This window comes from Haliaeetus albicilla, chromosome 4 (genome assembly GCF_947461875.1).
Source record: "Haliaeetus albicilla chromosome 4, bHalAlb1.1, whole genome shotgun sequence".
In the NCBI taxonomy this organism is placed as follows: Eukaryota; Metazoa; Chordata; class Aves; order Accipitriformes; family Accipitridae; genus Haliaeetus; species Haliaeetus albicilla.
Window position 1 is genome coordinate 28,647,324 of NC_091486.1, and position 27,824 is coordinate 28,675,147.

General features: G+C 46.1%; 3 protein-coding genes across 6 annotated transcripts in view; 1 reads left to right on the forward strand and 2 right to left on the reverse strand.

The window, feature by feature from the left end:
* Positions 1 to 375, reverse strand: part of PIKFYVE (phosphoinositide kinase, FYVE-type zinc finger containing) — a 70,060-nt gene extending 69,685 nt beyond the window's left edge. For 2 of the 3 annotated variants that reach the window (XM_069781615.1, XM_069781612.1), the window contains exon 1: positions 87 to 375. The gene's annotated coding sequence lies outside the window, so the exon portion shown is untranslated. The remainder of the gene's footprint in view (positions 1 to 86) is intronic. The other variant, XM_069781608.1, reaches the window with a different exon arrangement.
* Positions 366 to 14,304, forward strand: IDH1 (isocitrate dehydrogenase (NADP(+)) 1). 2 transcript variants are annotated; one of them, XM_069781616.1, is made up of 9 exons: positions 366 to 501; positions 3,334 to 3,461; positions 5,094 to 5,385; positions 7,155 to 7,260; positions 9,863 to 10,040; positions 10,487 to 10,638; positions 11,723 to 11,863; positions 12,651 to 12,813; positions 13,331 to 14,304. In XM_069781616.1, exons 2-9 carry the CDS (start codon positions 3,340 to 3,342, stop codon positions 13,422 to 13,424), a joined length of 1,248 nt encoding a protein of 415 aa, XP_069637717.1. In that variant the 5' UTR covers positions 366 to 501; positions 3,334 to 3,339; the 3' UTR covers positions 13,425 to 14,304. The 2 variants fall into 2 exon arrangements, with proteins under 2 accessions (XP_069637717.1, XP_069637718.1); XM_069781617.1 differs by lacking the exon at positions 366 to 501 and adding an exon at positions 3,204 to 3,226.
* A 1,922-nt stretch (positions 14,305 to 16,226) lies between these two features.
* On the reverse strand, positions 16,227 to 25,121 carry LOC104312087 (shugoshin 2). The gene is made up of 9 exons (XM_069781618.1): positions 25,014 to 25,121; positions 24,580 to 24,723; positions 23,447 to 23,622; positions 23,119 to 23,181; positions 22,410 to 22,504; positions 21,321 to 21,589; positions 18,738 to 20,702; positions 17,433 to 17,559; positions 16,227 to 16,556 (listed from the first exon to the last, which is right to left on the reverse strand). The coding sequence occupies exons 2-9, from the start codon at positions 24,719 to 24,721 to the stop codon at positions 16,352 to 16,354; spliced, it is 3,042 nt and encodes a 1,013-aa protein (XP_069637719.1). The 5' UTR covers positions 24,722 to 24,723; positions 25,014 to 25,121; the 3' UTR covers positions 16,227 to 16,351.
* Between the last annotated feature and the right edge of the window lie 2,703 nt (positions 25,122 to 27,824).

The following is a 27,824-nucleotide window of genomic DNA, read 5'->3' on the forward strand; positions in this document are numbered from 1 at the left end:
CCCGGGCACGCCCGAGCCCCCTCGGCGCCCAAGCCTTCGTGCCCGCCAGCACCATCGGCGCCCCTGTGGCGACGCAGGCCACTTACTGCGGCTGTCTCGGGAGAGCGCGGAAAAGGCCCGGCCCGGCGGGCAGGCCGCCGCGCTGCGGGCTGCCCGGCCCGGCGGAACGGCCGCGGCGCGTTACGTGCTGCCGCGGCCTCCTCACGGGGGGGCATCGGCGCGCGAAACCCCGGGCAGACCCGGCGGGGCGGGCACCGCCACGCGCCGGCCGGACAGCCGCGGGGCGAGCGGGCCCACGCGCCCGCGGGTCAGGGCCGAGCGGCCGCTCCCCCTGCCGGCCCCGCCCCCGGCCCCGCCCCCGGCCCGCCGGCGGGAGGAGGGGCCGGCAGGGGGCGCCGCGGCGGCGGGGCCGGGCCGGGGGCGGGGGCGCGGCCCCATAAAAGGCCCCGCGCACGGCCGGGTCCCGCGTCGCCGTGAGAGCCGGACCGGCACCGCCCGCAGGTAACGGGGCCCGGGGCCGCGCGGGTGAGGCGGGACGGGCCCGGCCCGGCCCGCGCCGCCCCTTGGTCCTTCCCCTCCCGGTCGTGGCGTCCCCCGCCCTGCAGAGGAGCCCTGAGAGGGCGGTTTCGGGCTTTAAGGGCTTTTCTCCCGGCGGTTCGGGGCGGGGGCTCCGCGGCAGGCTGCCCGCCCGGCACCCCCTCCCGCCGCAGGTGTCGCAGAAGACGCCCCGGGTGCTGAGGGGGTGCTCGCACCCCGGACTCGGCCTCCCCGGCCTGGCGCTGGGCTTTCTCCCCCGGCAATCCAGACCTCTCTTAACAGTCGGTGGTGTCGCCTAACGCCGGCTGCGCTCGGGACCCCTCGCGTACCCCGGGGCGGCCCCCCCGGGCCGGGGGGAGCGTCCCCGGTCGCTGCCGTGCTGGCCAGGCCCGGCAGCGCCGTGCCGGGGTGGTGCCGGTGCCTGGGTTTCAGCCCCGGCTGCAGCCCGCGGCCTGGTCGGCAAATCCTACCTGTGCCAGAAGAGCTAGGCTGCGTGGCGTTGTCAGGGGTGGGCGGCGGGCGTGGATGGAGGGCAGCGCGGCTGAAAAACGAGTGCAGGCAAGATCTCGGTTAGTGACAACGATCTCCGCCGCCCTCCCTGGGAGCGTGCCTGGTCTGAAGAGATCTTCCGTAAACCTGAATTAAGGAGTTGCTGCAATAGGTAATTATTGACTCTAGGGCCCAAGTCCTTCCTGAGGACCAAGGAGTATTTGGAAACTCACGAAGTTTCTTCTAAGTTGCCTTGGCTAAATGCTTGGGTTAAATGTATTTAAGGAAGGGTTGCTCTAGGAGAAAGACCTTGCTGACTTTTGGCAGTTCTGGAGCGTATAAAAGCAAAGGGGAAGAGTGACAGAAAGAGTTGAACTCTGGGGAACGTGTGCTCTCTAGAGGAACCTCTTGGCGTGTTGACTCTGGTGAACATAGGGCGGATGCTACTGCTGTACTGCCCCTGTACATAGACAAACTGGGGACATCAGTGTTTGAGGAGGGGAAAAATACTGGGGCCGTGACCAGATAAACACGTAGGGTGCTGTCAGAGTTGTTTAAGAAGCTGCTGTTTCCACATATCAGTGGGGATGTATCTCGGTGGAGGTGCGTCTCTCATGCTTTTGTTCCCCTTGTGACAGCAATACCGTATAGGTCTGAAGCCAGCTTTGCAAAACCTATTGCTAGGACTGACATAGTCTAATTTGTCTTATCTAAGTAGGGACCAAACTACAAAACAAGCAGTGGTGGGTGGGTGTCTGTGTACATTTTGACTTAAATGAATCAGACTGTTTCTCACACTGTGTAAGTGCCAAAAGCAAAACTGAAGTCTCCTGAGTAGCAATCCTGTGCCTAGGCCATGGGAGTGTAATACACAGTCCTTATTTAGATAGTCACAATTGAAAATTGGGCCCAAAATACTTGCATAAATAAACTGAGTTCAGAGTGTGGTCATATGAAGCTGAAGTTTTCCATGAGGACTAGAAAGGCCTAATATAAGCCAAGATACTACCTTTCTTTGGGATAGGAGTGCCTTGGATGATTTAATTTTTCAAGTTTATGTGTTCATAGTAAATACAGTCTCGGTAACTCACAACCTTGTTTTACTTTTTTTAATTTTTGCTCTTTAAAAAAGTTTGATGCAGTAGCTAGAACATAGCTTAAAGTTTATTCTCTTCCCAGACTAAAAATGTTTAATGGATTGGACTTTGGAAATTCAGCACAAGTTGGTTTAATTAAAAATAATAAAAAAAAAATTAACTGGGGAGCAGTTTCCCCACATGCTTGTAACCTGAGGCCCTTGCATTGCAAACCTCGCACCTCTGAATAACTTCATCTAGATTAATAGACTCTGTGTACAGTAGTACCCCTCATTCTGGATAAAGTGATTCATGGACCTTGGTATCTGTGAGACTGCAACCTCAGGCACGAGGGCTTGGTATCTTACTGTAGTATCCTAACAGCTGCATACAAGAAGGGGGCTGTCTTGGGAGGAAGAACTTGCCAAGTCATAGCTCTTGCATAATCAGAGCTGACAACCAAGAAACTGTGGCTGTCAGAAAGCAGGGCACTGTGTTAGAGCAGTTCAGGGGCTTGTGGGGTTGGGTTTTGTCAAAGAACAAAGTGCAAATAGAAGGGCAGAGTTCAGGTTTATTTTCTGAGGCTTTGTGAACAAATATCTTGGGAAACCTCTGTTCCATACAGAAAACAAATCTGTCCAGTATTTATTTTAACAGCAGAAATAAAGCTTGCCAGGAGAAAGTACTCTTGATGTGGCCCTTGAATTTCTGTACCAGTTTCCTTCCTTCCTGCAGAAGGAAGTTAATAAAGAAGCTGACAATGTATTAATCGTAATAGTGCCAGCAATATGAGCTGTCATTAAACTAATGTCCATTAACCCCTGTTTTTCAGAAGAAGAGGCAACTGGACTAGAACTCGTGAAATCTAAAAATAAATAGTGCTCATCTATTTCTGTGGAATTTGGGGGAAGAGTTTGGTCATGCTTTCAAATTCTTTTGTACAACCATAATTAAAGTTCATGCCCTTAGAACACAGGTCCTTAAATCTCAGATATTAACCTTTATTTTTATCCTCAGATAGATCTCCCTAGGAGCTGGGGCTTTAAGAAGAATACCAGTTAGCATGAAACTAGGGATAAATTGTGGTTATTTTCAAGACTTTGAGGAGAGATCCTGTATGCTATGTTAGTACCTCTTTTCCAGTTGTGTTGTAAAAATGCAGGATACACGTATTGGTGATGTGTGTTGGCAGTTTTTAACTTGGGCTGGGGTTTTTTTATGTCTGTTGCAGCTCAAGATGTCTAAAAAAATCCATGGGGGCTCCGTTGTGGAGATGCAAGGAGATGAAATGACACGGGTCATCTGGGAACTGATTAAAGAAAAGCTGATTTTTCCTTATGTAGATCTGGATTTGCACAGGTAATGGCTCTATGACACACAGCCACTTTGTACTGCAATTTGCATGTGTCATTAGGCATTGATCATGTTTCATTTAGCACCAAGAGCCTTATAGCTCTTCCTGCGCTAGTGCGGAGAGGCTAACTAGCCCTTTTTATACTGGTAAAGTTTCCAGCAGACTCCCCTAGTTAACTCACCTACAGGCCAACCTCACTAAGTACTCTGGAAAACATGGCCTCATGGTGAGGGTATTTTTTCAAAGTCTGGCAGCTTCTCTGGGGTTCCTCACAGCAGTAAGCAGTGAATGCTTAATTGTGCGTTAGCTCTTCTCTATACTGTGTGTCTAAGAAGGTCTCTCACAGACATGATCTGGATTTTTGTCTCCTCTGTCTTGGCTTTCCAGCACCAGGGCAGTCTGCACAGCTTCCTGCATCCTAAACAATCAGAAACATGGGATGTTTCAGCCACTGCCTGACTTGAAGCCTAGCATCTGTGGGCTCGGCTTCTTGCCATCTCTGTTTGAAGATCTGCCCAGAGGGCAAAAGGGTGGTTATAGGGCACAGACTCTGCCCTGATGCCTGTAAGATTGAGCTCTGCTGCTGGCAGTGTGAGCTAACTGTTGCAATTGCTCCCTGAGCCTAGGCTGTGCTCCTACACTCCCTTCTGGAAAAAACAAATACTAGCAGCTGGTGTGGCAAAAGGGACATGCTATCTACAGCATCTGGTCAAGCAGAAAGAATAATCTCTTCCCTTTCTAGCCACTGAGCTATAATTATTAGAGAAGTATCCAACTGCATTACTCCTAGCCGTGTGGACAGAGGCCTTCAACGGTATCTGCCACTATTAAACCCACAGGTCTGACCTCTTCCCCTGCTCCTGCAGTCATTTGTATGCCTCCTACATCAGGCTTTCTGCTTGCTGGTGTTGAGAACCAAGCAAACAGGAACCCAGCAGCATAATACATGCACACAGTCTGGAGAACATCCCTTTTCAAAAGAGGGGTGGGAGGAGGGAGAGCGGACCCCTGGCTGAGGCAGCACAATGGCTAGATTCATGTATAGCTGGCTATGCTTCAGGGCTGTCCCACGCTGGGCACCCGTTTTTCTCCAAAAGCTATTAAAACAGTGAGTGTGGGAAGCGTGCTTCCTCTGACTGAGGGGAATATTGGTAGTTTTGCTGCCAGAGCAGGATTGTGCGTCTGTTGTCAAAGCAGTTTTTAAGCCTAGCGTAGCTTCATATGCTCAGGATGTGAAGGAAGCAAGAACTCTCAGCACAAGAGGTTTGAAATAAAGGCCCATATTCATCTGGGGATTGTGCTGCTCCATACTATCAGAATCCCAGTCTGAAAGCTTCCATTCCAGGAAGCTCAGAAGGGAAGGCAGAGGAGATACTGCTATGTCCCATGCTGGCAGAGAGCCTCAGCCATAAACTGAAGCTGTTCTTTCTCCAGCCTCCTACCAGCAGCAGAAGTATCAGTGTATGAGCCTATGTTTTCTTCCAGTCCAACAGCATTTGCAGTGGAAGAGGGATAACTTCAGTTATGGCAGAGTGCTGGAACTACACTGACAGGCACATATGGGGTCTGCTTTCTTTCCTGTTGGACATGAAGAAATGTCCTGGGCGGTTCTGACCATCTTTGTGGGTTTGTTACAGCTATGACTTGGGCATTGAGCATCGTGATGCTACAAATGATAAAGTAACTGTGGAAGCTGCTGAAGCCATAAAGAAATACAACGTTGGCATAAAGTGTGCAACCATCACTCCTGATGAGAAAAGAGTGGAGGAGTTCAAGTTGAAGCAGATGTGGAAGTCTCCCAATGGGACAATTAGAAACATCTTAGGTGGCACTGTCTTCAGGGAGGCTATTATCTGCAAGAACATTCCCCGGCTGGTGTCTGGATGGGTGAAACCAATTGTCATTGGCCGTCACGCTTATGGGGATCAAGTGAGTCACTTCAGTGTTTATGCCTCTTTTTATCTGAACAGGCTTAGACCTGACTGGTATAAAGCTACAAAGACTTAGACAACCCTGGGCTGCTGCTTTATCCCTTGCACTCCACCTGGGAGTGGGTACTTGCTAGCATTTTGTTTGTACAGCACCTGGCAAAGTGTGGGAGAGCCTGGTTCATGCTTCTCTTCCTTAGACAGTGTAGCTGTATAAACAGCATTCAGGGGCCTGTGCTTGGATTAGATAGGTCTGTACCTAAACACGGGGTATAACTCCTCCAAGTTCTTTTTCTTCACCTCTGCAGAACCCACCTCCCTACATAACAATGTCTTTAGAAAATATCCTTTACACTGCCCATCTTTTTAATTCTCAGAAGGACTTTTTGGTGGCAAATGTTGCTCACGCAAAAATGGATCTGAGTGAGTGATTTTTCAGAAGTGGCAAAGTTGCCTTTTGTGCATGGGTGTGGGTTTGTTTTCCTTTTTTTTTTTTTTTTTAACTGTGATCTGCTTCTCAAACTTACTTGCACAGCACTCCTGCAGAGTTGGTATTCATACTGGGCCCATCAGTCTGTGGCACTGAAGAAGTGAAACATCCTTTACCAGAGCTCTCCTGGCAGAGGTAGTACAAGGCCATGGAAGGCCCTAGCATGGCACTCAGTGTAGTGGCCTTTACAAAGCTCAGACAAGAATCAACCATACTGTTCTCCATAGGTAATGATATGCTGTAAAGCAGCCAAACATGACAAAAGACTTTTAGTAGAGCTGAGTGCTTAAATAGGTGGGTACACCCGCAAAATGAGGGTGAGTCATAAGATTAGCTGGGGTGGGAAGGTAAAATAATAAATTTCCAAGAGGAAAATAATTGCAGAGCCCTGACACTAGAAAAAAAAAATGGGGTTCAACATCCTTAACAGTACTGAATAACTGAGAAGGTCAAAATAATAATAGAAAACAATGGATTAAGGGAGAAGGATTGAAACCCTGCCAAAGTATGAGATCAAAGTGAAAGGAATAATACAAGAACATGTAAAGGACATATGAGCAAGACACTTCTGTAACTTCAGAACGGCTCAGGGACCTGATTCCTTCAATATGAAGGAAACTACATGAAAAAGGGCAACGAATTTCAAGGAAATGTAACCTTAAATAGTACTGTTCAGGACAGTTGGGAAGATGAGACATCATTTAAAGACTTGAAGTACATGTTGGCTCTTTTGAGTCTGTGTAGCTCAGAGAAGCAAAATGTGCACCTATTTACAGAATTCAAAGAACTCTTACTACAGATTGGCCTTTCAAATGTCATATGATGGATAGAAATAATGGCTTTTATTAAGGTGCTGTATGATTTTCCCCTTATTCATGAGATCAGTAGTTGTGATATGAATGGGTTTTTTTGAGGCAGGGAGAGGAGTCTTTCTACTCACAGACCACACTGCACTCTGGATACTTTGTACTTTAGAACTTCAGTGCAGCTGCAAAAATACATACTCTGCCAACTGATGGGGCACAAGAATCTGTAAATTTTTTCCCTTAAAGAGGAAGATATCTTCTGAAATAGGCAGGCTCTTAACTACTTGTCTTTGATAATCTAGTAAATTAATCCAATGACCACATGGCTGAGTAAACAGAGCCTGATCAATGGGTTTTTTTGGTACAACTCTTTATGTTTTTCTGCACCCTGCCATCCCAAATGCAGGTTTTCTTTTATTGTTCTGTCCTCCTTATAGATAAAATCATCATGGCAATTTTTATTTTTTTTAACAGTACAGAGCAACTGATTTTGTGGTACCTGGGCCTGGAAAAGTAGAGATGATCTACACTCCAGAAGGTGGAGGCAAACCAGTCACATACCTGGTCCATAACTTTGAAAGTAGGTATTATCTTTAAGTTGTGATTAAAACTGGTATTTTTTTGTTTAATTCAACCTTAAAGTATTGGTCAGATCTGTTTGATAGTAAAATATGACTTTGAGGTAGAGTGGGGGAGAAGGTCTGGGCCTTATTTATCTGGGAAGTACTGAAAGTTAAGTGAAATCTTCCTGGCATCAAAAAGGCATATCAAATACAGTCATATTAGACTGGCCATCTGTCATGCTTCTTGTATGATGACTCTGGTAGTGGCATGTATGTTTTTTCTCTCTGATCATAGGGAAACTTGCTATCTAAACGGGGCTTGACCTAAGGGGAGATATGTTTGAGAACAATTTGGGTATAATTCTTTCTGGTTTTAGTTTGTCTTACTGAGCTCTATATACCTTTGCAGTTTGTACCCTTCTTTATTAAGCAGTCTCTTTTTCAGTAGAAATGAGAACTGACACTTACTCTGCAGGGTGGAAAAGAGATTTGACAAAGATGCTCCTGACTGTATAGGCTCTAACTGTTTTAACAGATGCAGTCCCTCCTAGCAATATTGCTGTGCTGGTTGTAGACGTTGCTAGGCTCAGGAGGAGGAGCCCTGACATTGCTGGGCTTTGTTGCATGGAAACAATTACACACATGTTGCTAGAACCTAGGGTGTTTCTCTAGGGGCAGGATTCAGGAAAACATCGCGCAAGTCACATCTCCTGCATATCAGTGATCAAAGGCTTCAGGTTTTGAAGCCTTATGGTGACCTATGTATGTGAGCGTGCAATGTTTTGTTTCTAGCTACAAAAACTTAATACATCCATGTAAACCGCAGAATCCTAGTTTGTATGCAGTTGGCTTGGCAAACAGGTACCAAAACTGCCATACGACCCTCTTCTGTAATACTTGATGTCTCTGGCATTCTTTCTCACAGGAGCCTAAATCTCTGCTATCTCTTATTGCACAGCCTTTCATCTGGAGTTCACCTGCTTCACTGCCAGTCCTAATCTGTTTTCATTTGATAGGTGACTGGTGAGCCTGTAGTGGAGGTGTCTGGCAGTTCCAGCTTCCAGTCTGATTCACCACTCTGCGTCGCATCAGCGAGCAGAAAGCAAGGAAGTGCAAAGATGGCAGACTACTGCTGTTGCTCTTGGGGAACTCCCCTCCCCACAGATAACTGTTGTGCCAGCATATCTCCACAATGCATAAAGGAAGCTTGTCCTATTGCTATACTAATATGTTCAAACTTGACACTGAATCAGGAGATTTTAGTAGGCAGTAAGATTGTATGATTGCAACAAGGTTGGGGTTTTTTTTACCTATATGCAAATAAGTATTTGAATAAAACTTAATAGCTGTCATCCAGCAACTATGAAATCATGGCTCAAGAGGACACAGTGTCTGTAGCTGATCAGACCATGTTCTGTCCTTGACTCATTAAGCGAGGCAGGGGGACAACATGTATTTTTGCTGGTAACAACAGGAATTTCATTCCCTGCCAATATCACCTTTAAATGACCTTGCTATCTTAGCAAGCAGATAAACCTCCTCTGGCTTCCCCTCTTCATTCTGCACACATGTCCATATAGTAACAACCATCTGGAGGTAAGGATAAATGGATATTAGGAAAGAGTATTTTCAAAAATAAAACCAAATCTGCAGTGTTTCTGGAGCAAAAATCCCTGATAAAGGCACTGTACAACAAACTAGAGAGGTGGTGGTAGTGAGGTGCTTAAAATTAAGTACATGGTATCTACTTTTCACTAGAAACACAAAGAGCTGTGCTCTGAAGATGGCAAAGCTTTTTCGTGAAGCCCTAGACCCTACTTTCACCCACAGTTAGCCTCTCCCATGATCTGAATGCTGCTTTCTCCCAGGTGACCTGGGCTGTAAGTTTAAGGCACTTCCATTCAGGCTGTTGACACATCTGCATTACACAGTCTAAGTCATGTGAGTGTTGATAGTTCCTCAGAGCCTTCTTGGGACTTTCCCTTGCATTCACATGACTGCCATGTTCTCCCCACAACTCACTGGAAGTGAGCCTGAGCAGGTGAAACAAAGCTTCAGGGTAAGCCAGACACATGTGCTGAAAAGATGCAGGAATGCATGTGGGGACTTGTTTACCTGAGCTAGGCAAAGCAGCCTCTGACTGCCAGAGTTAGTTCTGCAGTGCAGTCAAAGCCTGAAGGTACAAGACACTTAAGATGGGACCAAACCCATTTCTAGCTTTGACTGAGACTCCTGCTCCAAACTCCTGCCTGCTGCTTTGATAGAAAAAATACTTCGTATGACTAGTAGGAGTTCAAGCACACTTGCTCCTGTCACAGTTTTGCTGCTTAGGCTGGATTAGGAATAAACTTGTTAGGGGTATTAGATCACAGTATTAAGATGTACCTAGCTGTAAAACAAAACCACCTTCCTATCCATATGTCACGGGACTGGTGGAACTTTGAGCTGATAGTGCAAAGTGAATCTTCTCCTGAAAGAGCCAGCCTTAAATTGAGAACTATATCAAGACACCTGGGGATAACACCAGCCTGCCTGCCAGAGTATGCTATGGGGAGACTGTCAAATCCTTAACCAAAATTAAATCTAGTTGGTTCTTATCTGTTCTTTCTCCACTAACAGGGTGTGGTGGTGTAGCCATGGGAATGTACAATCTTGACCAGTCTATCAAGGATTTTGCCCACAGTTCCTTCCAAATGGCACTGTCTAAAGGCTGGCCCCTCTACATGAGCACCAAGAACACCATCCTGAAAAGATACGATGGCCGCTTTAAAGACATCTTCCAAGACATCTATGACAGGTAACCAGGATAGTTGCGTACTTGCTACTGCAGTGCATAAGTCTGCAGCAGGAACATCCTCTCCAACCTTGTGAGCTGCTACAGTTAATTCAGCATTCTCAGACACTCAGCAGCACTTTGTGGGGGCTGTGTGCCTTCCCTGTCACAGTCTCCTTTGTCCTGCAGGACACAGTACTCAATGTTTAAAGCTCTGCTAAATGTGGCTGTGGTGTTCATCTCTCCTAACAGAGTCACAGGTTCTCTATGGGCTCCTCTGGGATTCTGAAGCAGACTTGCAGTGGCCTAGCAAAGCAAGCAAGCAAAAAAAGAGTAAAGAAGATGCAAATTTCTTTTAAGTTTTTTTTCTCTCTTATTTCTACGCATCTCGCTATATACAATTACTTGCACAAATTGCGCAATCCCTGTTTTTATCTATATAATGAGTTGTTCTGCTTTTTGTTTTCCAGAGAATACAAGTCCCAGTTTGAAGCCAAAAAGATCTGGTATGAGCATAGGCTCATTGATGACATGGTTGCTCAGGCCCTGAAATCTGAAGGAGGCTTTGTCTGGGCCTGCAAGAACTATGATGGGGATGTGCAGTCTGACTCTGTTGCACAAGGTGTGAGATGTTTCCTGTGCTACACTGAAGTATCTTGTGACCTTGTGTCATATCTTACGTAATGGCCCAGGAGGTGGTGTAGGGTCTCAGAACTTATATTTCAAACCTGTGGCCAGTTATGGAGATACCAGGCAGGCAAAGAATTTCTGATTTCACTTTTACAGGAGAATCCATTGAATGTAGACTGTGTAGTTGCACTTCTTTACGGAATGGCAGTTCCTACCAACATAGTAACTGATGGTTTTCCATTCTAATGGAAGGTATCCAGACAGCTGGGATTCTGTCACTGTCAGCTTGAATTAAGCTGACTGATGGTGAGCATACTGGCAGGTGTTCTACAGATAAGTAAGACCATCTCAGGACCTAAAGCTACCTGTCAGGTGTAAAGAGAGAGACTGATATGTTTAACTTTAGACTTGCAGTGCTTGATCAAAATCCTATATAACCAAGCTGCCTGGTGCTAAAAAAAATACAGATGCAGAAACCCACAAGATAAGATGTGTGGCTTTATGTAATACGCTCTTTCTAAAGTAATGCCAGTAAACTGCATCCCACAGAACAAGGATGTGTGTTGGACTGCTGAACAAAGAAGCTGTCAAAGACACAGCTCTCTGAACCTACAGGGTTAGAAGTGATGTGAATGTCCAGTTTTGCCAGCTGATGGTTCTTTTCACTAGAGCAGATGCTCTTGATATGAAGTAGGTTTGTTTACTATCACCCTGTGGGGAAGATGGCGATTGACAGCCCAACACTGTTTATTTAGGATTCTTTGTTCTCATACTGCATCTTTTCAATAAAAATCTGTCCAGCAAGTTAGGTGAGAATACTAATTTTCTTAAAACAGTGCAGAATGTCTGCATATCTGTATTTCATGGTTCAGCAGCACTTTCTGTTCAGATGAGCTGTTATTTTGATGTGTCAGGACTAGCCAGTTAATTGCAGCAGCAGCAGCAGCACTGCTGTTCAGGAATACTCACATCAAGGCTGGGAGGATGTAGGAGGATTGTAGGATGGTGGGATTAAGGGGAATTTAAGGGGGCTGTCCAAAGGAGACACTGAACTTTTTAAACTATGTATTCTGTAGGCTATGGCTCTCTAGGCATGATGACCAGTGTGCTGATCTGCCCTGATGGCAAGACTGTTGAAGCAGAAGCTGCTCATGGCACGGTTACTCGTCACTACCGCATGCACCAGAAAGGCCAAGAAACCTCCACTAACCCCATTGGTAAGCTGCTTTTCATTGCCCTTCAGTGATCTGTACACATGAAAGAACAGGTCTGGAGTAAGAACATCTGCATCCTTTCTGCAGAGAATTGCTTCACTGAGTGGTGAAACTGGTAGTTCATAATGCATTTTTCTTCCACGGAGACAGCTGCAGCCTGGAGCAAAACCAGGGTGGAATGGAGTAAGTGTGAGCAATAAGCTAGACCTAGCCTTTGAGACATGCTCTCACTCTTCAGCAAATGATGGGTTTATAGCCACAACAGCCTTAAGGTTTAGGTTGGTTGTTTTTTTATTTTACTCCCCTTCCTGATGCTCCAAAAGACCCGGCCACCCATGAAACCACATACATACTTAAAAGTGTAAGCGCACCTAGAATGGGACACGAGGGAAAGAATCCTCTACAATTGCATAGGGACCAGAGTGTAATGTAATACCCAGAAGAAGACTGCACCCTTCTATCATAAGGACAATAAGGACAACTTTCTGTGTAACCATAGAGTCCTACCACCAGTCTTTCTTTCCAACTTGGGCAGGAACAAAATAAGATAAAATGGCACGCACAGCGAGATTGCTGGAGGCAGTGAGTAGTTTCTGGGGCTTGCTTTTCTTTAGAGCTGCACAAAATGCAAAGGATGCCTAGATGAAGATAAGTGTTCTCTTTCCCATACCAGATTTTCTATCTTTTTTTCTGTCTGTTTTAATAAAAAATAATTACTGTTCCATATGGCAGTTTAGAACAATGTCCAGGGAGTTCTGGAAGGACAGAGTAATCTAGTGTTCTCTCTCAGCCTCCATCTTCGCATGGACAAGAGGACTAGCTCACAGAGCTAAGCTGGACAACAACACTAGCCTCAAGAACTTTGCCGTTGCCCTGGAAGAAGTCTGCGTTGAGACCATTGAATCTGGCTTCATGACAAAGGACCTTGCTGCCTGTATCAAAGGCCTACCTAAGTAAGTGTATGAACTCCAAGCTGTGCTTGGAGGAGACTGTTTTACTTGGTGTTTCTGAACAACATTTTCTGGGAAGTTATTTTAGTATGGTGAAAAATTGGTGGAGTCTGGTCACAGAACAGGGCTCATCTGTGTACCCTGTGTTGTACAAACAGAATGTGAGACATTCCCTGCTCCAAGTAGCTTAGTCTAGGTTGCTCTGTTCTTGCTATTGTACCAAATGCATAGGGGAAAAAGTAAAGAGGGAACTGCAAAGATTTCTCTTATGACAGGCTGGCTACGTTGGCTAGATCCTGCCCTGTCCATTTATTAGGATGGAGACCTACTTCACTGCAAAATACCACCTGGCTACCTCTTCTCTAGAGCCTTTTGGCAAAAAACATCAGCCTGATGAGTAGGAGATAACTCTTTTGGGTTTAGAGGCAAGACTTGGAGTTCTTTGAACAGCGTTCCCCTGCTGTGAGCACTTGAGTGGCTTTACGACTAATGTCTGTCTTGTTTTGTTTCCCCCCTTCAGTGTCACACGCTCTGACTACCTGAATACCTTTGAGTTCATGGACAAGCTTGCTGAAAACTTGAAGGGGAAGCTGGCCTCCCTGCCGAAACTTTAAGGCATGGGTTCTACTCAAGCTCCATTAACAAAGCATCTCCCACTTATACCAGAGTGTAAGTGGCACTATATCACACTCTGTTGTGAACATTTCAAATATTAGACAAAAGTAAACATGTACACTTTTTTAAATGTTTAAAAGACCATGTTTTCTTAAACCCCTTGAGCTGCTGGGCTAGGCCTTACTTTTTGCTAAGCAGCTGAATGTGATAGCATTCAAGCTCAATGCAGGTCTGGATTCCTAATGTCATTCACAGTAGACCTGAGGTTTCTCTCTATGACTTTGATCTGTGTTTCTTTTCACTCTTCCTCTCAGACTGAAAGCCAATCTGTGTCACAGCTCTGGTCAAACCAGTGGTGACTTACTGTTCAACAGACCTTAGAAATCAGAACCGTCTCATCTTTCCAGTACTGTCCACTGAGTGTAAGTGAGCTTACAGGGCTATGCCAGCTCTGTTGCAGCCCCTCTCTTACTTAATTTATCTCTTAGTGCCAATCAGAGCATAGTATCCTGATACTAAGGGATTTGGTCCCACTGCTACAGTCAGGACTGTAGCATTTGAGAAGCACTTAGTAAATGCTACAACCAAACCCTACAGGCTAAGAGCCTAATAAAGCCATGCTGCAGTATCTAAATGCAGGCCATGCATTTATATTCTTCTGACCAGATGTGAAGCATAGGAACTGTTACCTCTTCCCCCACCCCACAACTCATAAAGGTACAAAACTTTTTTTTCACTTGTCTGGGCTATTACTTAGTTCTTCCTGTTGTGATACAGCAAGTCAGATTATGACTGTGAAAAACTATTCCATCCATGCTTTTGTGTTTGTTTTTTTAAGAGTATTTTAGTTCAGATTAAAATAAAAGCCAACTAACATTCTTTGTGTCTCTCCTTCCTTTGTGTGATTAGCAGATACGGGGAAATAATCTCTCCCTTCTTAGAGTTTTAATTTGTTCTGGCCCATGGCAAGATGTGATGTGTAGTGTGGTGGTAAGCATCAGGTAGTGCACAAGAATTTAAAGGTACCACCTCCACTGAAACTTTATTTTGGGACTAATATAAACTCAAATTGATGTATCACCACTCAACAAAGATCAGAAACTGGTTATATGTGAGACAAATTCTTACCCTGCAGCTGACTAGCTTTAAGTGTTAGTTAGGATAGAAATGCAATGTTAAGACTAGATCAGCTAGTATTAACATTTGTTTGGGGATGAGCATGTGTTTGAAGCACAGCTCTACAACTGCTAGCAGCTGTCACTGTGCCTTCAATATGAATGAACACAGTAGTCTGCTATTCTGTTATTAACACAAGCTTATAAGAAGTGCAGCTGGAAAAAGTCCCATTGCTGACCCATAGAAGCAATGGAAACAATCATCAGGAACATCTGGAGATCTATGTTCCTGCCTGGCTTCTGACAGCCATAGTTCAAATTACTGTGTCACAGTCAGGCAGGTCATACTACTACAGCACCTCTAATAAATTCCCTGTTATTTACTAGCTCCTGCCTCACTTCTGGAGTTACAGAGTACCAGAGAAAGCCTAGTGCCTTTCAGGAAACTGAATAAAGGTGCATTTTTAAATCTTCTACTTTTTGTTTTAATGACTTGACAGTATAGCTTAAGTGTAAGCAATCGAGTAGCATTTACCTGACTGCAGATGGCACTATTTTCCCTCTGTATTGACAAAATTTCTATTTTCTGGAGGACTCTGCAGAGTACAGCAAGACCCCATCTACCTTTGTGAACTGATGGCTGTTGCTGAAGTGCTGAGGAGAGAAAAGAACACTTGTCTCTGTGTTGGGAAAAGAAGCAGTAAGTGTGGTCATAAGAATAGAGTGTCCCTCTCCCTGCTCTGCCACAGAGAAAGAAGAAACATTTTTCCTGCTTCCAAGGAGGCACATTCTCTTCCCTTTTACTACTAATACAATCACTTCTTTTCCCCACCACTCCCTCAAACATTTAATATCAATAAACTTCAAAGGTAGACACCAGTAGACCCTAAAAAAACCAAGTCCTGGAGGCCAGTGGGCACTCAGTCTGCAATGGAAAAGAGCACAGAATTTCCTGAAACACAGTTGTCTGCTTCACAGCATACAACCTGCTTCATGGAGCTCTTGAGCAGGGCCCTTGTAGCTCCCACTACCAGTAATAGACCTTTGCACCAACACTTCCATCAGCAGACCCCAGCAAAAGTTGTCTTTGATCAAAGTATAGCCTAGCTTACCTTTAGTGCTGACACTGATGTAGTTAGATGTGTGCGTCAGTGTCCTAGGTATTGTATGCTCAGGCCTGGTGGAAGGCTCAGTTTTCAACTCCATAGTTATGCAAATCCCCACTGACAGCAAATACAGTGAGAGGGGATACATCAGTTATCTGACATGGCCCCTTCCAGAACAGCAGAGAGCTCTGACTTCTAGGGCTCTCCAAGGCTTCAGTAGTCAACCCTAAATGTGACTTCACAGTGGACTGCTCTACCTGTACAGAAGCCACCTTTTACAGAAGGTAATGCTAGGCAGCATGTCAGCATGCCTCTTCTGCTTGCTGTCAAAGCCTGGGCTGCTGCAACCCTTTCAGATCCTTTCAGCAGCCCTTGTGGGTATCTGCAATGCCAGAAGAGCAGCCCTCCAACAAGGTGTACTCTTCCCAGGCTTGGGTAGGGCCAGGAGAGAACTGGCAGAGCCCACTAGCTATCCATGGTGCCACAAGCACTTGTGCATAAAGACTTTGCAGACAAGCACCCCAGCATTTAAAGGTGATGGGGGGTGGGGGGGAAGGGCCGGGAATAAATGTCACAAAGCTTTTATACTGTCCACACAGGAGACTTTATTTATAGTTTAATAAAAAATAAACTACACAAATCATTAGAGAGATTCTAGCAGAGATGCACAAGCCCCTAGGAGCTTGGGGGCTGCCTGCTGAACCACTATTTTACTTCTGGCTTTATGTCTCTTCCCATTGTTATTAGCTTGCCTGCCTCAGCACTGGGACATCCTTCAGGAAGCCATTCTTTTTCCTCTTTGATCTTCTTGGTCATTTCCTTGGCTTTGGCAGTTCTCTTCTTTCTGGTTTTGCAGTGAGGGGAGTAGAGGAACTCTGTGTTTGTAAATGGGTCACCCCGCCTCAGTTTGCTGCAGAACCAAAAGGGTTAGATTGAACCATCAAGGTTTTTCTTGAATACATGTATGATTTCAGTCTCTAAAGTTTCTGATTTTACTGAAATGCTTCCACTATAAGATGACTGAGTGGTACAGTTTGTTCCTTGTCCAGTACAGGAACAGCTGTACCAGTACAGAGTACCTTCTGACCCAGTATAACTAACTCCTCACAGAAAGTTCAAACTGTGACACTTTTCAGGAAAAAAACCATAGCATTACCCAGTATCATAACAACAAAGTCATCATTTTAGGAGTTAAATGGTTCTGTATAGTAGCCATTGGATGCACTGAATCTATATTTTCTTAGGGAAAAGATGCAGCTATTTGTTTAGGTACTCATATCTGCCAGAAAAAGCGAATATAGATAGAGTCTGCTTGCAGGGGAGAACCCTCCTCAAAACCTAGCATTCCCTTCACTGAAACCCTATTAACATGGAAATATTACTCAGTTGTTGTATAAAACCTTAGATATCACAGAATGGCAGCAAGTAAAATCAGGGGTTTTGCTTAGCTGTCTTTGTTTAGCTTGTATTTTATCCTCACATTAATCCCTCATTAGCACTGGTGTACCACAGATGCAGTCTGCTAAGAGATGTGCTCATTTCAGTGAGGGAAATAACATCTTTGGTAGCTTGTTACCAGAAGCCTGCATATGCATCTGTGCCAATGCAGAATTTTGGTTTAACCACACTGTGGTAGAAGAGGAGGGTCACAGAAACACAAAGGGTAAGAAGAACTTAAAGACAAACAAAGTGACAGGGGGCCTAGCCCTGGAGAGTGAGCACATGAGAGCAGAGCAGGGGTTACAGCATGGGGACAGTCATAGGAAGGAAGAGTTTAAAGCCCAACCTGTTGAGTTTCGGCTCTGCATAGCAGGCTGGGCCCCGTCTCCGCCTGGATGAGCGCCCTGACATTTCTTCCAAGCTGGAGGAAGACAGAGTCCTGGCATTGGTCAAGTCCTGTAGTGGCCTGATCTCTGCAAAGGGAGACATTCACACGAGTTGATCAAAGTGTTTCCAAATACTTTCCAGATATCCTAAGAAACACAGCTGCCAAACAGAGAAGGGCTGCATTACCAGGTTTCTCTGAACACTGCACAATCCTGAATCCAATCATGTTCCCTCTAAACTAAGGAGACCATTTTTGTCCAAATATCCCAGACCTGCTCTTCAAAAGTCAACTCATGCATCAAATTACATTCCTTATGGAAAAAATACAGGTCACTAATACTGCTAGTATCATTGGGCCCTGGTGTAGTAGAAAAATGATACAAAAATGATAGCTGATAGTTCTAATGTCCAGGAGCTTACAGCCTGGAGGAAAAAGCAAGCTTATGGCACCCAAACAACCTACAAGACTTCCAGGAAGGCACAGTACCCTGCCAGTGTTTACTGCAGCTTTCAAAGTGAAGTCAGCCAAGAAACGGAGGGCAGAAGAACCAACTTCTTCCCTCTCTACAAAGTACAGCCCACTCTAGCTATAACAGGCCTGTTTGTCGACAACTACAGGAAGGAAAAACCCCACAAAAACAACTCTCTTTACAGAGTATCCAATAACAGCAAGCTCCCAAAAAGGCTCAGCTTCACTATTGTATTACCAGCCAAGGGATACACCCTCCAAATCCTTTCAAAAAACAAACCAAAAAAAACCACAACCAAGAGAATTTAGGTAGCTCCTGATGAATTTCCATTGAAGATACCACCTAGAGGTATAAAGTCTAAAACCTTGCAGCACTAACCATTCTAGACCAAAAACCTGCCATCATCATATTCTGTGCCCCAATAATGCTGACTCTAGTAGGCAGGGTCAGTATCAAATTATACTTTTCAACTGCTTGAGTAATTGATTTTCTAAATTGACAGGCATGCCCTGTAGATAACAAGAGTGGTAAAGCAAGACTCGCAGCACATGCTCCTAGTCTTTTCCCAATATCCACACAAGTGACCAGAAATTCTTACAGGAATGCTGATAAACTAGAAGCAAATGCAGCCACAGAAATGACTGGCCAGCACAAGTGGAAGTATAAATGGTGTATTGAACACTGATCTTTAACTCTGAAAAAAGAGAGGAGGGAAAGAAAATTATAAGCACTTGCTGTATGGATTTTTGGCACTCATCTCCAAACACAGGTACCCTCCCCAGCCTACCACCTACCAGGTTCCTGTGAAGGTGAGCTCCGAGAACTTGACTCAACCTGGTTTCTTTCCCCAAGTATTTCCTCTGCAGTCTTTTCTTTAAATACCAGGGAGCTTTCCAGCCAAACAGAGGATTTCTCTGGCATTCTGTTGCCCTCAGTACTTAAGCTCTTGGAGACTGGTACATCTGTAAGCCTGGAGCTGACAAGCAAAGCTGCAGAACAGGTCACAGAAGAGGATTCAATACTGTGTGAAATGTCCATGAGATTATTTGTAAGTGGTATCTTAGCTATCTGCTCTTCCAGGAAGGCATCTGGCTCAGACAGCAGATCTGTAATGCAGGAAAACTTGCCCGTCAGGACAGTTTGATTGGATTCAAGTTCTGCTGAACTTCCAATGAGCGCCTTGGCACCATCACTTTGTCTGGCCGGGGAATCAGTCTCTGGAAGTCTAGAGGTGTTCCTCTTCCTCTGAGGCTTTGGTTTGGGATAAGCATCTTTTTTCAAAGTGTTCATGTTGTTGTCAACTTTAGCTTGCCCCTTTTCTTGAAGGCTCCCTGGCTGGTTTTTATTCCTCTGAGCAGCTGCCATCCTCTGAACTCTGGGGATTTTGCTAGCTTTGCTCCCAGGAATAGACCTGGGAGGCACAATTGGACCCCCTTCAAAATCTGTCTGGATACAACCCAAGCTTCCTGCAAGATCCAAAGGATGGACAACATAAGTTTTCCTGCTACGTTTAACATCACCTGGTGAATCCTTCATGCTCTCCTTAGCTACTTCTTGAACATCTACATATGGCCCAAAAACATCCACTTCATTTCTCTGATCACTACAACTGCTTTTCCCAACAGTCTTCTTCCTGCTTGTCTTGCTGCTTCTAGGCTGTTCTTCAGCTTTGGCCTCTGGTATTTTCACACAGTTCAACGGATTCTCCTCATCGGAGTCATCTCTTTGCCTAACTACTCTAGTTTTTCTGTTGGTTTTCTGTCTGATGCTTTTTGTGCTCACACTTGAATCCTCTTGCAAAGCACAGACACCTGAGGTCTCTTTCCTCAAGAAAAGTGAGTTTTGTAGACTGGAATCACCTGAGAGAACTTCATCACTTGAAAAGGTACAACCTGGGCTTTTTGACAAGCTCTCCATACTTTGGGTCTCAAAAATAGCTTCCTTCTTAGCCTGTTGCAGTAAGTCACCATTTCCAAGACTGTGCAGCTGTGTTAGATTCACCACATATGTTCTTCTGAGATCTTGGACTTCATCAGGAGAGCCAGAATGTTGCTCCACACCACAGTCTCTGCTCTTTCTGTTGAAAGCCCCCACACAAGCATTCTGCCTCATCTCAGAAACTTCAGACTCACTAGAACATGTTGCTACTTTTGGCTGAAGAAGCTTCTTTGCATTTTGAGCACTCTCTTCACCCTGAGCTATACCAGGACTACTTTCTGCATAGTTTTTAATTGCATTTGTTTTCTTTTTTCCTGTGCTTGCTTTTTTAACTGTTGTTTTCTCACCAGTTTTACAATTACCTTTGCTTTTAACCTTCACAGGAACAAACTCAGCGACTTGGCTATAGCTGGCGTCCATTTCAACACCACGCTCAGTTTCTTTAGCCTGTGGCTGATCACAGAAAATCTCTTTATCCAAAGATTTTCTATCAGGAATAACAGGGGTTTGAGTAGGTGAAACCAGGGAGCTGGGAGATTTCAGCTGTGGCTGTGTGTTACTCTTGCTGGAGCTGCTGCTGTCCTTTGTGATACTCCGCTGAGCTGCCCGAGTGGAACTGACACATGGGAAAATATCCACACCAGAAGATGGAGTGCTTGTTGCAAACAGGGTGGAACGCTTTCTCCTCTGAGTAACATGGCCTTGTGAGAGACGATCAAAGAAACGTTTTGCCATCTCATCGCCATCATTTGAAAAAGGATGACTCTCCCAGGCGAGCGCTGGCAAATTGTTGGGATTTTGTTGCATGGCACATAAGGCCTCTGTTGGAAAAACAAATTTCATTCCTAAGACTGAGAAATGCAGCAGGCTAATGCTAGCTTTCTCTATACCACTAAACGCCACGCCCCACACACTGCCACAAATCCAGAGCATAGAAAAAGCATGATTTTGTCTCTACAGGGACTCCCCAAACTTACTGTGTAACAGAATTGCTCAACTGGCTCCCCTCAGAACAGAAAGCCAGCCCAGAGCAACATCCCTTAACCAGCCCTAATATTTAGGAATGCTCATGATCTGTATGAGAGTTATTATTTATATGGCAAATCCACAAGGAAAAGACGACGTGCATCTAGTCAGATTCTGCACCTTCAGACGTTTCTGAAAATCTTATGTAAGTTCAGTGCCTATTACTCAGAAAGCCTGATGAGCAATCTTGAGCTATTGCAAACATGCCAAATTTCCCCACCAGGACATCCCATTCTGGGATATATGCAATTCTAGCGATATCAGCGTCACTGAACCATGCAGTTCCTAACAGTCATTAAATGCTGCTGGAGCGATGGTTAGGAGCTAACTGGAGCTATGGCACTGCACTCATTCATTTCTGAACACAGACATGCAAAGTCATACCAGAAGAACAGCAGAAGATGCAAATTTACCTCCAAAGATGCAAGAATCGAGAAAAGCCTCTTGTGCTTCCATTGCTTCAGTCGGCTTCTTCCCATTCTCTTCCTGGTGGGATTGAGGGTTCTCAGCAGGCTGCGACTGCAAAGTGTGTTTGGAGGCAACAGGCACAATTTCCAGGGACTCAGTAGAAGCAGGTCTCTGAAGATCTAGCGAGGATGTCTGTACTGCTATAGAGTTGCCACCTTGCTGTCCTGCACCACACAGCTTGGAAATGGGCACCCTCATTGGCATCCCTGCAGCCCTGGTGAGAAGGAGAAACAGCAATGGAGCATGTTTCATACCTGTGACAGGCCCTAGAATCCAGCAGAATAGCTACAGCTTTCACTTCCATCAAGAGTTGCGGAAATACATTTCTGAAGGCTTCAAGTGCAGAAGAACACACACTACCCAGCCAGGACAGATTTCGCATTTTTCTGCAAGCACAACTTGTAAGAAAAGCACACTGCTGTGGACACAGAAGCAGGAGAAAAACACACTGAGGCAACAAGGAAGTAAGGCCTCTCAGTGCACAGGTTGCAACCACAGGTTCACCTCACTGTGGAACACCAACACAGCTGCTTAGAGATATGCCTGTGGGCAGCTCCAAGGGCACCCCTGTGTTCAAAGGGGAGACTAAACAGAGGAGAACAGAACTTCAAGTATATTTTAAAAGACCCTGCTCTTAGGTTCTTTCCAAAACACAAGTTTACATCATACAAGCAGATGACTATTAAGCATTTATACATAACAAACATCAAAGCAGCCAGCTATGGCACACACTCACTCACTCGAGGAAATCTTGCAGTGCTCACCAGCTACAAAGGAAAAACTATCTAGAAGCAATGCGCTTTCAAACAAAGGAGGGAGAAGGACCAGTTTATGTGTAGACTTAGCATTAGAACAAGTAAGACAAGGAATGGCAGCAGAAAGATACAGAATAAAGGAAAACATCAAGCAGTGGTGGTTTAGAGAAGACATCTCATGTAAAACAGACAACTGGGCACACACGTAAAACACAAGAGGAAGTTTAGCATATAGAAATTCAGGACAAGCTTGGTAATATCCGACATTTTAAGGCCCACCTCACAAGCTGACCACCTGCAATATCATCAGCCCAGCTATCTTCAGTCATGCTGCTCTTCCGGCCATTGGACAAGGATGCAGAACTTGTATAGGACTGGAAAGCAAAGAAATAGAAGGGTAGTTTAAAGCTCTTGCAATCCCCTGTGCAGCCCCCTGCACAGAAACAGCAGAAGCTCAGTTTCACCCCGGAAAGCATGCCAAATACCACCAGTGACCATCTCCCATTTAAAATTGCACAAATTATGGAATAAATTGCAGCAAAGTCAGATTCTGCCTCCACAGGCTTAAGGATGAAGTTAAACTAGTTCAGATAATCTGAGACTAGGAAGCAGGAATATTTTCCCACCCGCCCATGAGACAGAATGTATGGAAAGTGTCCTATTCCCTATCACAACTTGCCATGGCAACACTTAAAAAAAGAAACTGAAAAGAAGTCACAACCTGTCACAGCAGAATAGCCTACTGGCCAATACAGCCAATGACCCAGAGAAGGCAGTTTAAAACTGTAGCCTTTACTACAGAAGAAGTTACCCCCAGAAATTGTTAACACCAAGCTAAAAACGAGGATGCAGCCAGCACAATTCAAGCAAGCAAAGAAAAATAGTTGAAGCATCAAACACTGAAGTGAGCAGGCAACGCAAAGCAAAAGGCAGAGACAAACACAGCCCCCTTTTCCAGAGCAGTGTGCTCACATTTCCCACAATTTACCTCAGATAGCCGGGCCATCTTAACTGCAGCCACAAGGTTTTCAAGTTCTTTCAAGGTGTTATTCTATGTCAAGGTAATAAAGAGAGAGAAACCATAAAGACATTAAATCAAAACATCTATTCCAACAAGGATGCTGGTAGCCAGAGCAAGGCGTGTTCTGGGGAGAACACAGCTTGGAATAAAGAATAAGCAAATGAATGGTGACATTTTTCATATGCAGATACTATGGACAATCAGCAACAGCTCAGTCCTCCCAAGGCTGAGATGCTACTGCTGCATACCTTGCCCACTGCCTCTCCCCATGCCAACCACACTGTTAGTGCCATACCAGGAAGGAGAGCTTGTGCCGCAGCAGAGCATTCTGGAAGTGACACTGCTCCACCTCCTTCTGTAGGATGGTCTTCTCCTGGGTGAGCCGCTGCGCATTGGCTTTCTCCGCATTGAGGGCCTGGGCCAGTGCTTTATTGTTGTGCTTCAGGGAGACTTTAATAGTGGAGGAGTTGTCTGTAAGGGATAGAGAAGCATCGCACAGAATCAGCATCCAAGGTCTCATCCACGCCTCTTCCCTCATCATACTTCTTCCTCTTCCCAGAATAGCCTCCCTCAGGCTCGGATGTCTACAACTCAATAGCCCCACAAAGCCAGCAGTATAATTCCTTCCAGCAATGGAGGTCTCCAGAGAACAGCAGGAAAAACTTACCATAATAACCTGCAACACTTCAGACAGACACCCTCTCCATCCTCAGTGGTTTGTGCTCAGTCAGCAAGCTACTGCTTCAATTCTTAATGAATGATGGTGTGGTTCAGGTGCTGAGTTTAGAAAGATATGCTTCTGACTTTGAACAAGTCGCCTATAGCTCTGAGTCCTCATCTCCATCCAAAAACAGAGAGAAAAACCTACCTTCCCCTGTAGCAGCCTTTGAGCAGATTTAGATCCATGTTTCCCAATTTCAAAACAAATAAATAAAAGTAACAGAAACATCTAACTTTTTCCAAGATAGTCCAAATTATCTCGTGCACTATCATTGCATTATTTCCCCCATAAAACACAAATCACAGTTGGGCTAGCTTCTGCACAGGATTGCATCTACACTAAAATACTTTCCACATCTCTTATTTTTGCTGTTTGGACCCTGAGGACTCGGTCACCCAGATACAGCCATCTAACACCATCTGAGATGCTGCCGAGAGCAGCCTGTGATGCACCCAGCTGCTGCTCCAAAGGGTCTGCATCAAACCTGCCAGTCACAGATACCTCAGACACCTTCAGACACCTCAAGTGGCACTTGACATTCATTTGCAGGGTACTGAATTCACTAGAAACCCACAGGCAGAGAAGGAGCTGTTAAATACAAGCTCTGGGTAAGAGACCGCGGCCCACCACGGCCACAGCCAAAGGCACAGTTACAAGCTGACGTAGCTGCCAGCCTCTGCACATGCTGCAAGGCAAAATACACTCACTAATGATTTTCGTTTTGATTTTTGATGCAAGCGAGGCATTCAACTTCGCAGTCCTCAAGGCACCCTTTTTCTTCTCCCGCATCCGCTCTCTTACGCCACTCAGGCTGAAGAAGGATGTTTCGGCTGCCTCCCACGATGCCATAGCTGGAGAGAGCGACACCGAGCAGGGTTAGCACCCGTATTCCTCCCTTCGGCCGCTACTTACCGGCCAAGACTTCACACTCTCCCCGAGAAGCGTACCTGCGGCCTCGCCCCCCGCCCCGCTGACCCCCCGGGAGGACCTGCCGGCCGCAGACACAGGGCACCGCGCCGCACCTCGCCCCGAGCTGCTCCCGGCAGCGGCGGCCGCCGCGGGCCGTTACAGGCCCTCCACCGCCCGCCCGCGCGGCCCCTCAGCGCCCGCGGGGAGCGGGGCGGGCGGGCTCCCCCCTCACCTGCGTGCGCGGCGGCAGCCTCCAGGCGGAGAGCCCCGCGGGACGGTGGGCGGCTGCTCCTCGCCGCGGCCGGAGAAGGAGGGAAGGGGGCAGAGGAAACCCTTACCCGCCAGGAGAGTTTTGAATGCAACCGCGGCGACGGCGGCCCGCCCCTCGGCCCGCCCCGCCGGGTGGCGGCCGGGGGAGCGGCCGTTTCTCTCTGCTCCGCCAGGGAAAGCGGGGGCGAGACCCGGCGCGCACAAACTCCAGCCCCAGCGCCGGTTGCGCCGGGGTGGGGAACGTTACTTCGCCCGTCCGTCAGGGCGCGGGCGGGCCTGCCGGTGCGGGGAGCCCGCGCCGCCATTTTGCGCCGCCATTTTGGGCTGGGCCGGGCAGCCGCCGCTGAGGGGAGGCTCTCCGCCCTCCCGGGGAAAGGGGACCCCCAAACGCCGCCTTCTCAGGCGCCGCGGCCCCGCCGCCCTCGGGGCCGGAAGCGCCTAGCTTCCAGGCCGTGGGCGTGAGGCGCTGCTGCCGCCGGCTTGCCTCGGGCACGCAGAGCTAAAACGCTCCTGGAGCGCCTCAGAAAAGCCCGGGAGTCGTTCTGAAGGACAAATCTCACCCAAAAGCTAGGGTTTGTTCGTCTGCAGAATTCAGCACCTGGCTTGCAGCCTTCACCTGCGAAAAGGTGACATTTTACAGTCTTATTAAAAGGAAATTTTCTTCTGAAGTAATTTTCGTTTCAGCCCAAGTTGATGCGTTGCTTTCCACACACCTTCGAATTTGTCCTCAAGAAACTGACATTGCCTGTGCAGATGTGACAATGTTAAAATATTTTAAGGAAATTACATGCAAGGAAAAAGCAGCCAAATAGTTTGAAGAACAGCAGTTTACAGTGGAGGTGCGGAGGGAATTTGCAATACAAACAAGGCTGATAAAAACACTTCTACCAGCTGCCACAGGCATGTGAATGGTAGCCCTTGCAAGAGTCCTAAATCCTACTCCTATTACTATTTTTCTGGTATTTTTTAGTACATTAGCTGATGAGTATTAAATAATACAAATTATTAAATAAATTTATTCCTTTCAACTTAATTCAGTAGTGGATTGACAAAACACCCACCACACCAGCCCTGAAAATCGGACTTGCAGTGGGTAACGATGCTGCAGACACACAGACCTGCCTGTTGCTTTATTTCTTGCTCTGGGGAACCCATGACTGGCATTAAAAGTGCTATGGTGTGGGGAAAAGACTTAAGTGTCCTTCTCTAATACATATTCTGTGCTCCATGCATGACAAATTCCACGGTTCAAGGGGCCTAAACTTGCTTGTACTAAGTTTACTAATTTACTAAGTTTATTAAGCACACTGGTCAGCAAATTAAATTAACAGTGGACAGCTTAAAACCAGAGACCCTCTCCCACCCAGCCCTATTTAAACAGTGGAAATCTTTGCCAGGTGATATTGCACATGTCAGTTACTGGGGTTTCAAAAAGTGATTGGACAAATTTGTGGAAGTAAAAAAAAAAAGCAATGGCTATTAACTGCCAAGACAACATTTTTTTCTCAAGAAGGTCCTGAGCTGCAAATCAGTGGAAAATGGGGAAATACACTGAGAAACTTCGATACTTACTGGCGCAGCTCTTCCGTCTCTTCCCCAGGTGTCCACTAGTGGCTGCGATTTTTTTTTCCCCAGGAAGAGCAAAAACACAGTGCCACTCCCCCTCCCTGCCTTGCAATGACACAGAAGCATTTCTTGCTTTGGGGGAAATAGCAGGGGTCAGTTCACCCCAAGACTAGGGACCACCCTCATTTCAGGAAAGTCACTTTCTTCATCAGGGTATCACCCTTGCTACATCACAGGGCAGGGGTTGGGTTAGCAGGACTTCGGTTCAGTCCTGGTATGGCTATGTCCACTTTGTGAAGGTCACTTTTCACACTCGCCTGGCCATACCAGCAGATAAGCCCTGGGTAGGTGTAACTGGAGGAAAGGCAGGCAGTAGATCTGCGTTTCACAAAGCAGAGCAAACAAGCAGCAGCTCTACTGGAGACATGGGGTTGCCATGATGCCTGCCAGGCGGATGCCCTCAAAAATCAGATCCAACTTGATTACAAGCCTCACAGCTGGAATGAAAGGTGGGGAAGTGCTAAGCTTGGTGCTCCTTTTGCCATAGAATTAAGGACAATGGCCATAAGCATCTATTGCTGCTAGGAGGGGCCATTCCCAAACTCCAGTCCTCCCTCAGTGGCTGCCCATCTGGCTTTCCATTGCTATGCCAAAGACATGGTAGGTGGCAGAACCGTGTCCACTACCTTTACCTCTTGCACCTGCCTAGGCACATGCCTAAAGCTTGGGCTTTGGAAAGAGAGTGGTGAAATAAGGAAGAAAAAGCACAGCACAAATTCTGTAAATACCAAGTAGGCTTTTTCCTGGCAAACATCTATGTCTCATGGTAATACATTTGCTTTTATGTTTCCTTAGGCCATCACAAAGAGAGGCAACATTATGATCATGACTCATAAATCCATTCCTATTGTTTACTAGGTAATAAGCTAATAACATGAGAAGTACATTCCCAGGGAGAAGGATGGCTCATTCCATTCAGAACTATAGCCTGCAAACCTTCCTAATCTACAAAATCCAATAGCCTCTCACTGACTTGTTCGTCATCATGATGCATTGGCTATCAGCAGTCCTGTGCAAGAAGTGCCCTGCATCCATTGGAAGGACAACAGCAGAATTTAGTAAGTCGTGTTGGGATTTCTTGGCTGTTAGAATTTCTCCTAATACTGTAAGCAAAAACATAACATTGATGAAAGAGCTAGTAGCAGGA

Bases quoted from the DNA above. Each gene is read 5' to 3' on its own strand.
- IDH1 (XM_069781616.1), top strand. From the start codon at position 3,340: ATGTCTAAAAAAATCCATGGGGGCTCCGTTGTGGAGATGCAAGGAGAT. The intron at 3,462-5,093 runs GTAATGGCTCTA...GGTTTGTTACAG, and splicing joins GTAGATCTGGATTTGCACAG to CTATGACTTGGGCATTGAGC. The intron at 10,041-10,486 runs GTAACCAGGATA...TTTGTTTTCCAG, and splicing joins TTCCAAGACATCTATGACAG to AGAATACAAGTCCCAGTTTG.
- LOC104312087 (XM_069781618.1), bottom strand. From the start codon at position 24,721: ATGGCATCGTGGGAGGCAGCCGAAACATCCTTCTTCAGCCTGAGTGGC. The intron at 22,505-23,118 runs GTAAATTGTGGG...TTTGCTTTCCAG, and splicing joins AGATGGCCCGGCTATCTGAG to TCCTATACAAGTTCTGCATC. The intron at 20,703-21,320 runs GTAAATTTGCAT...TTTTTCCAACAG, and splicing joins CGATTCTTGCATCTTTGGAG to AGGCCTTATGTGCCATGCAA.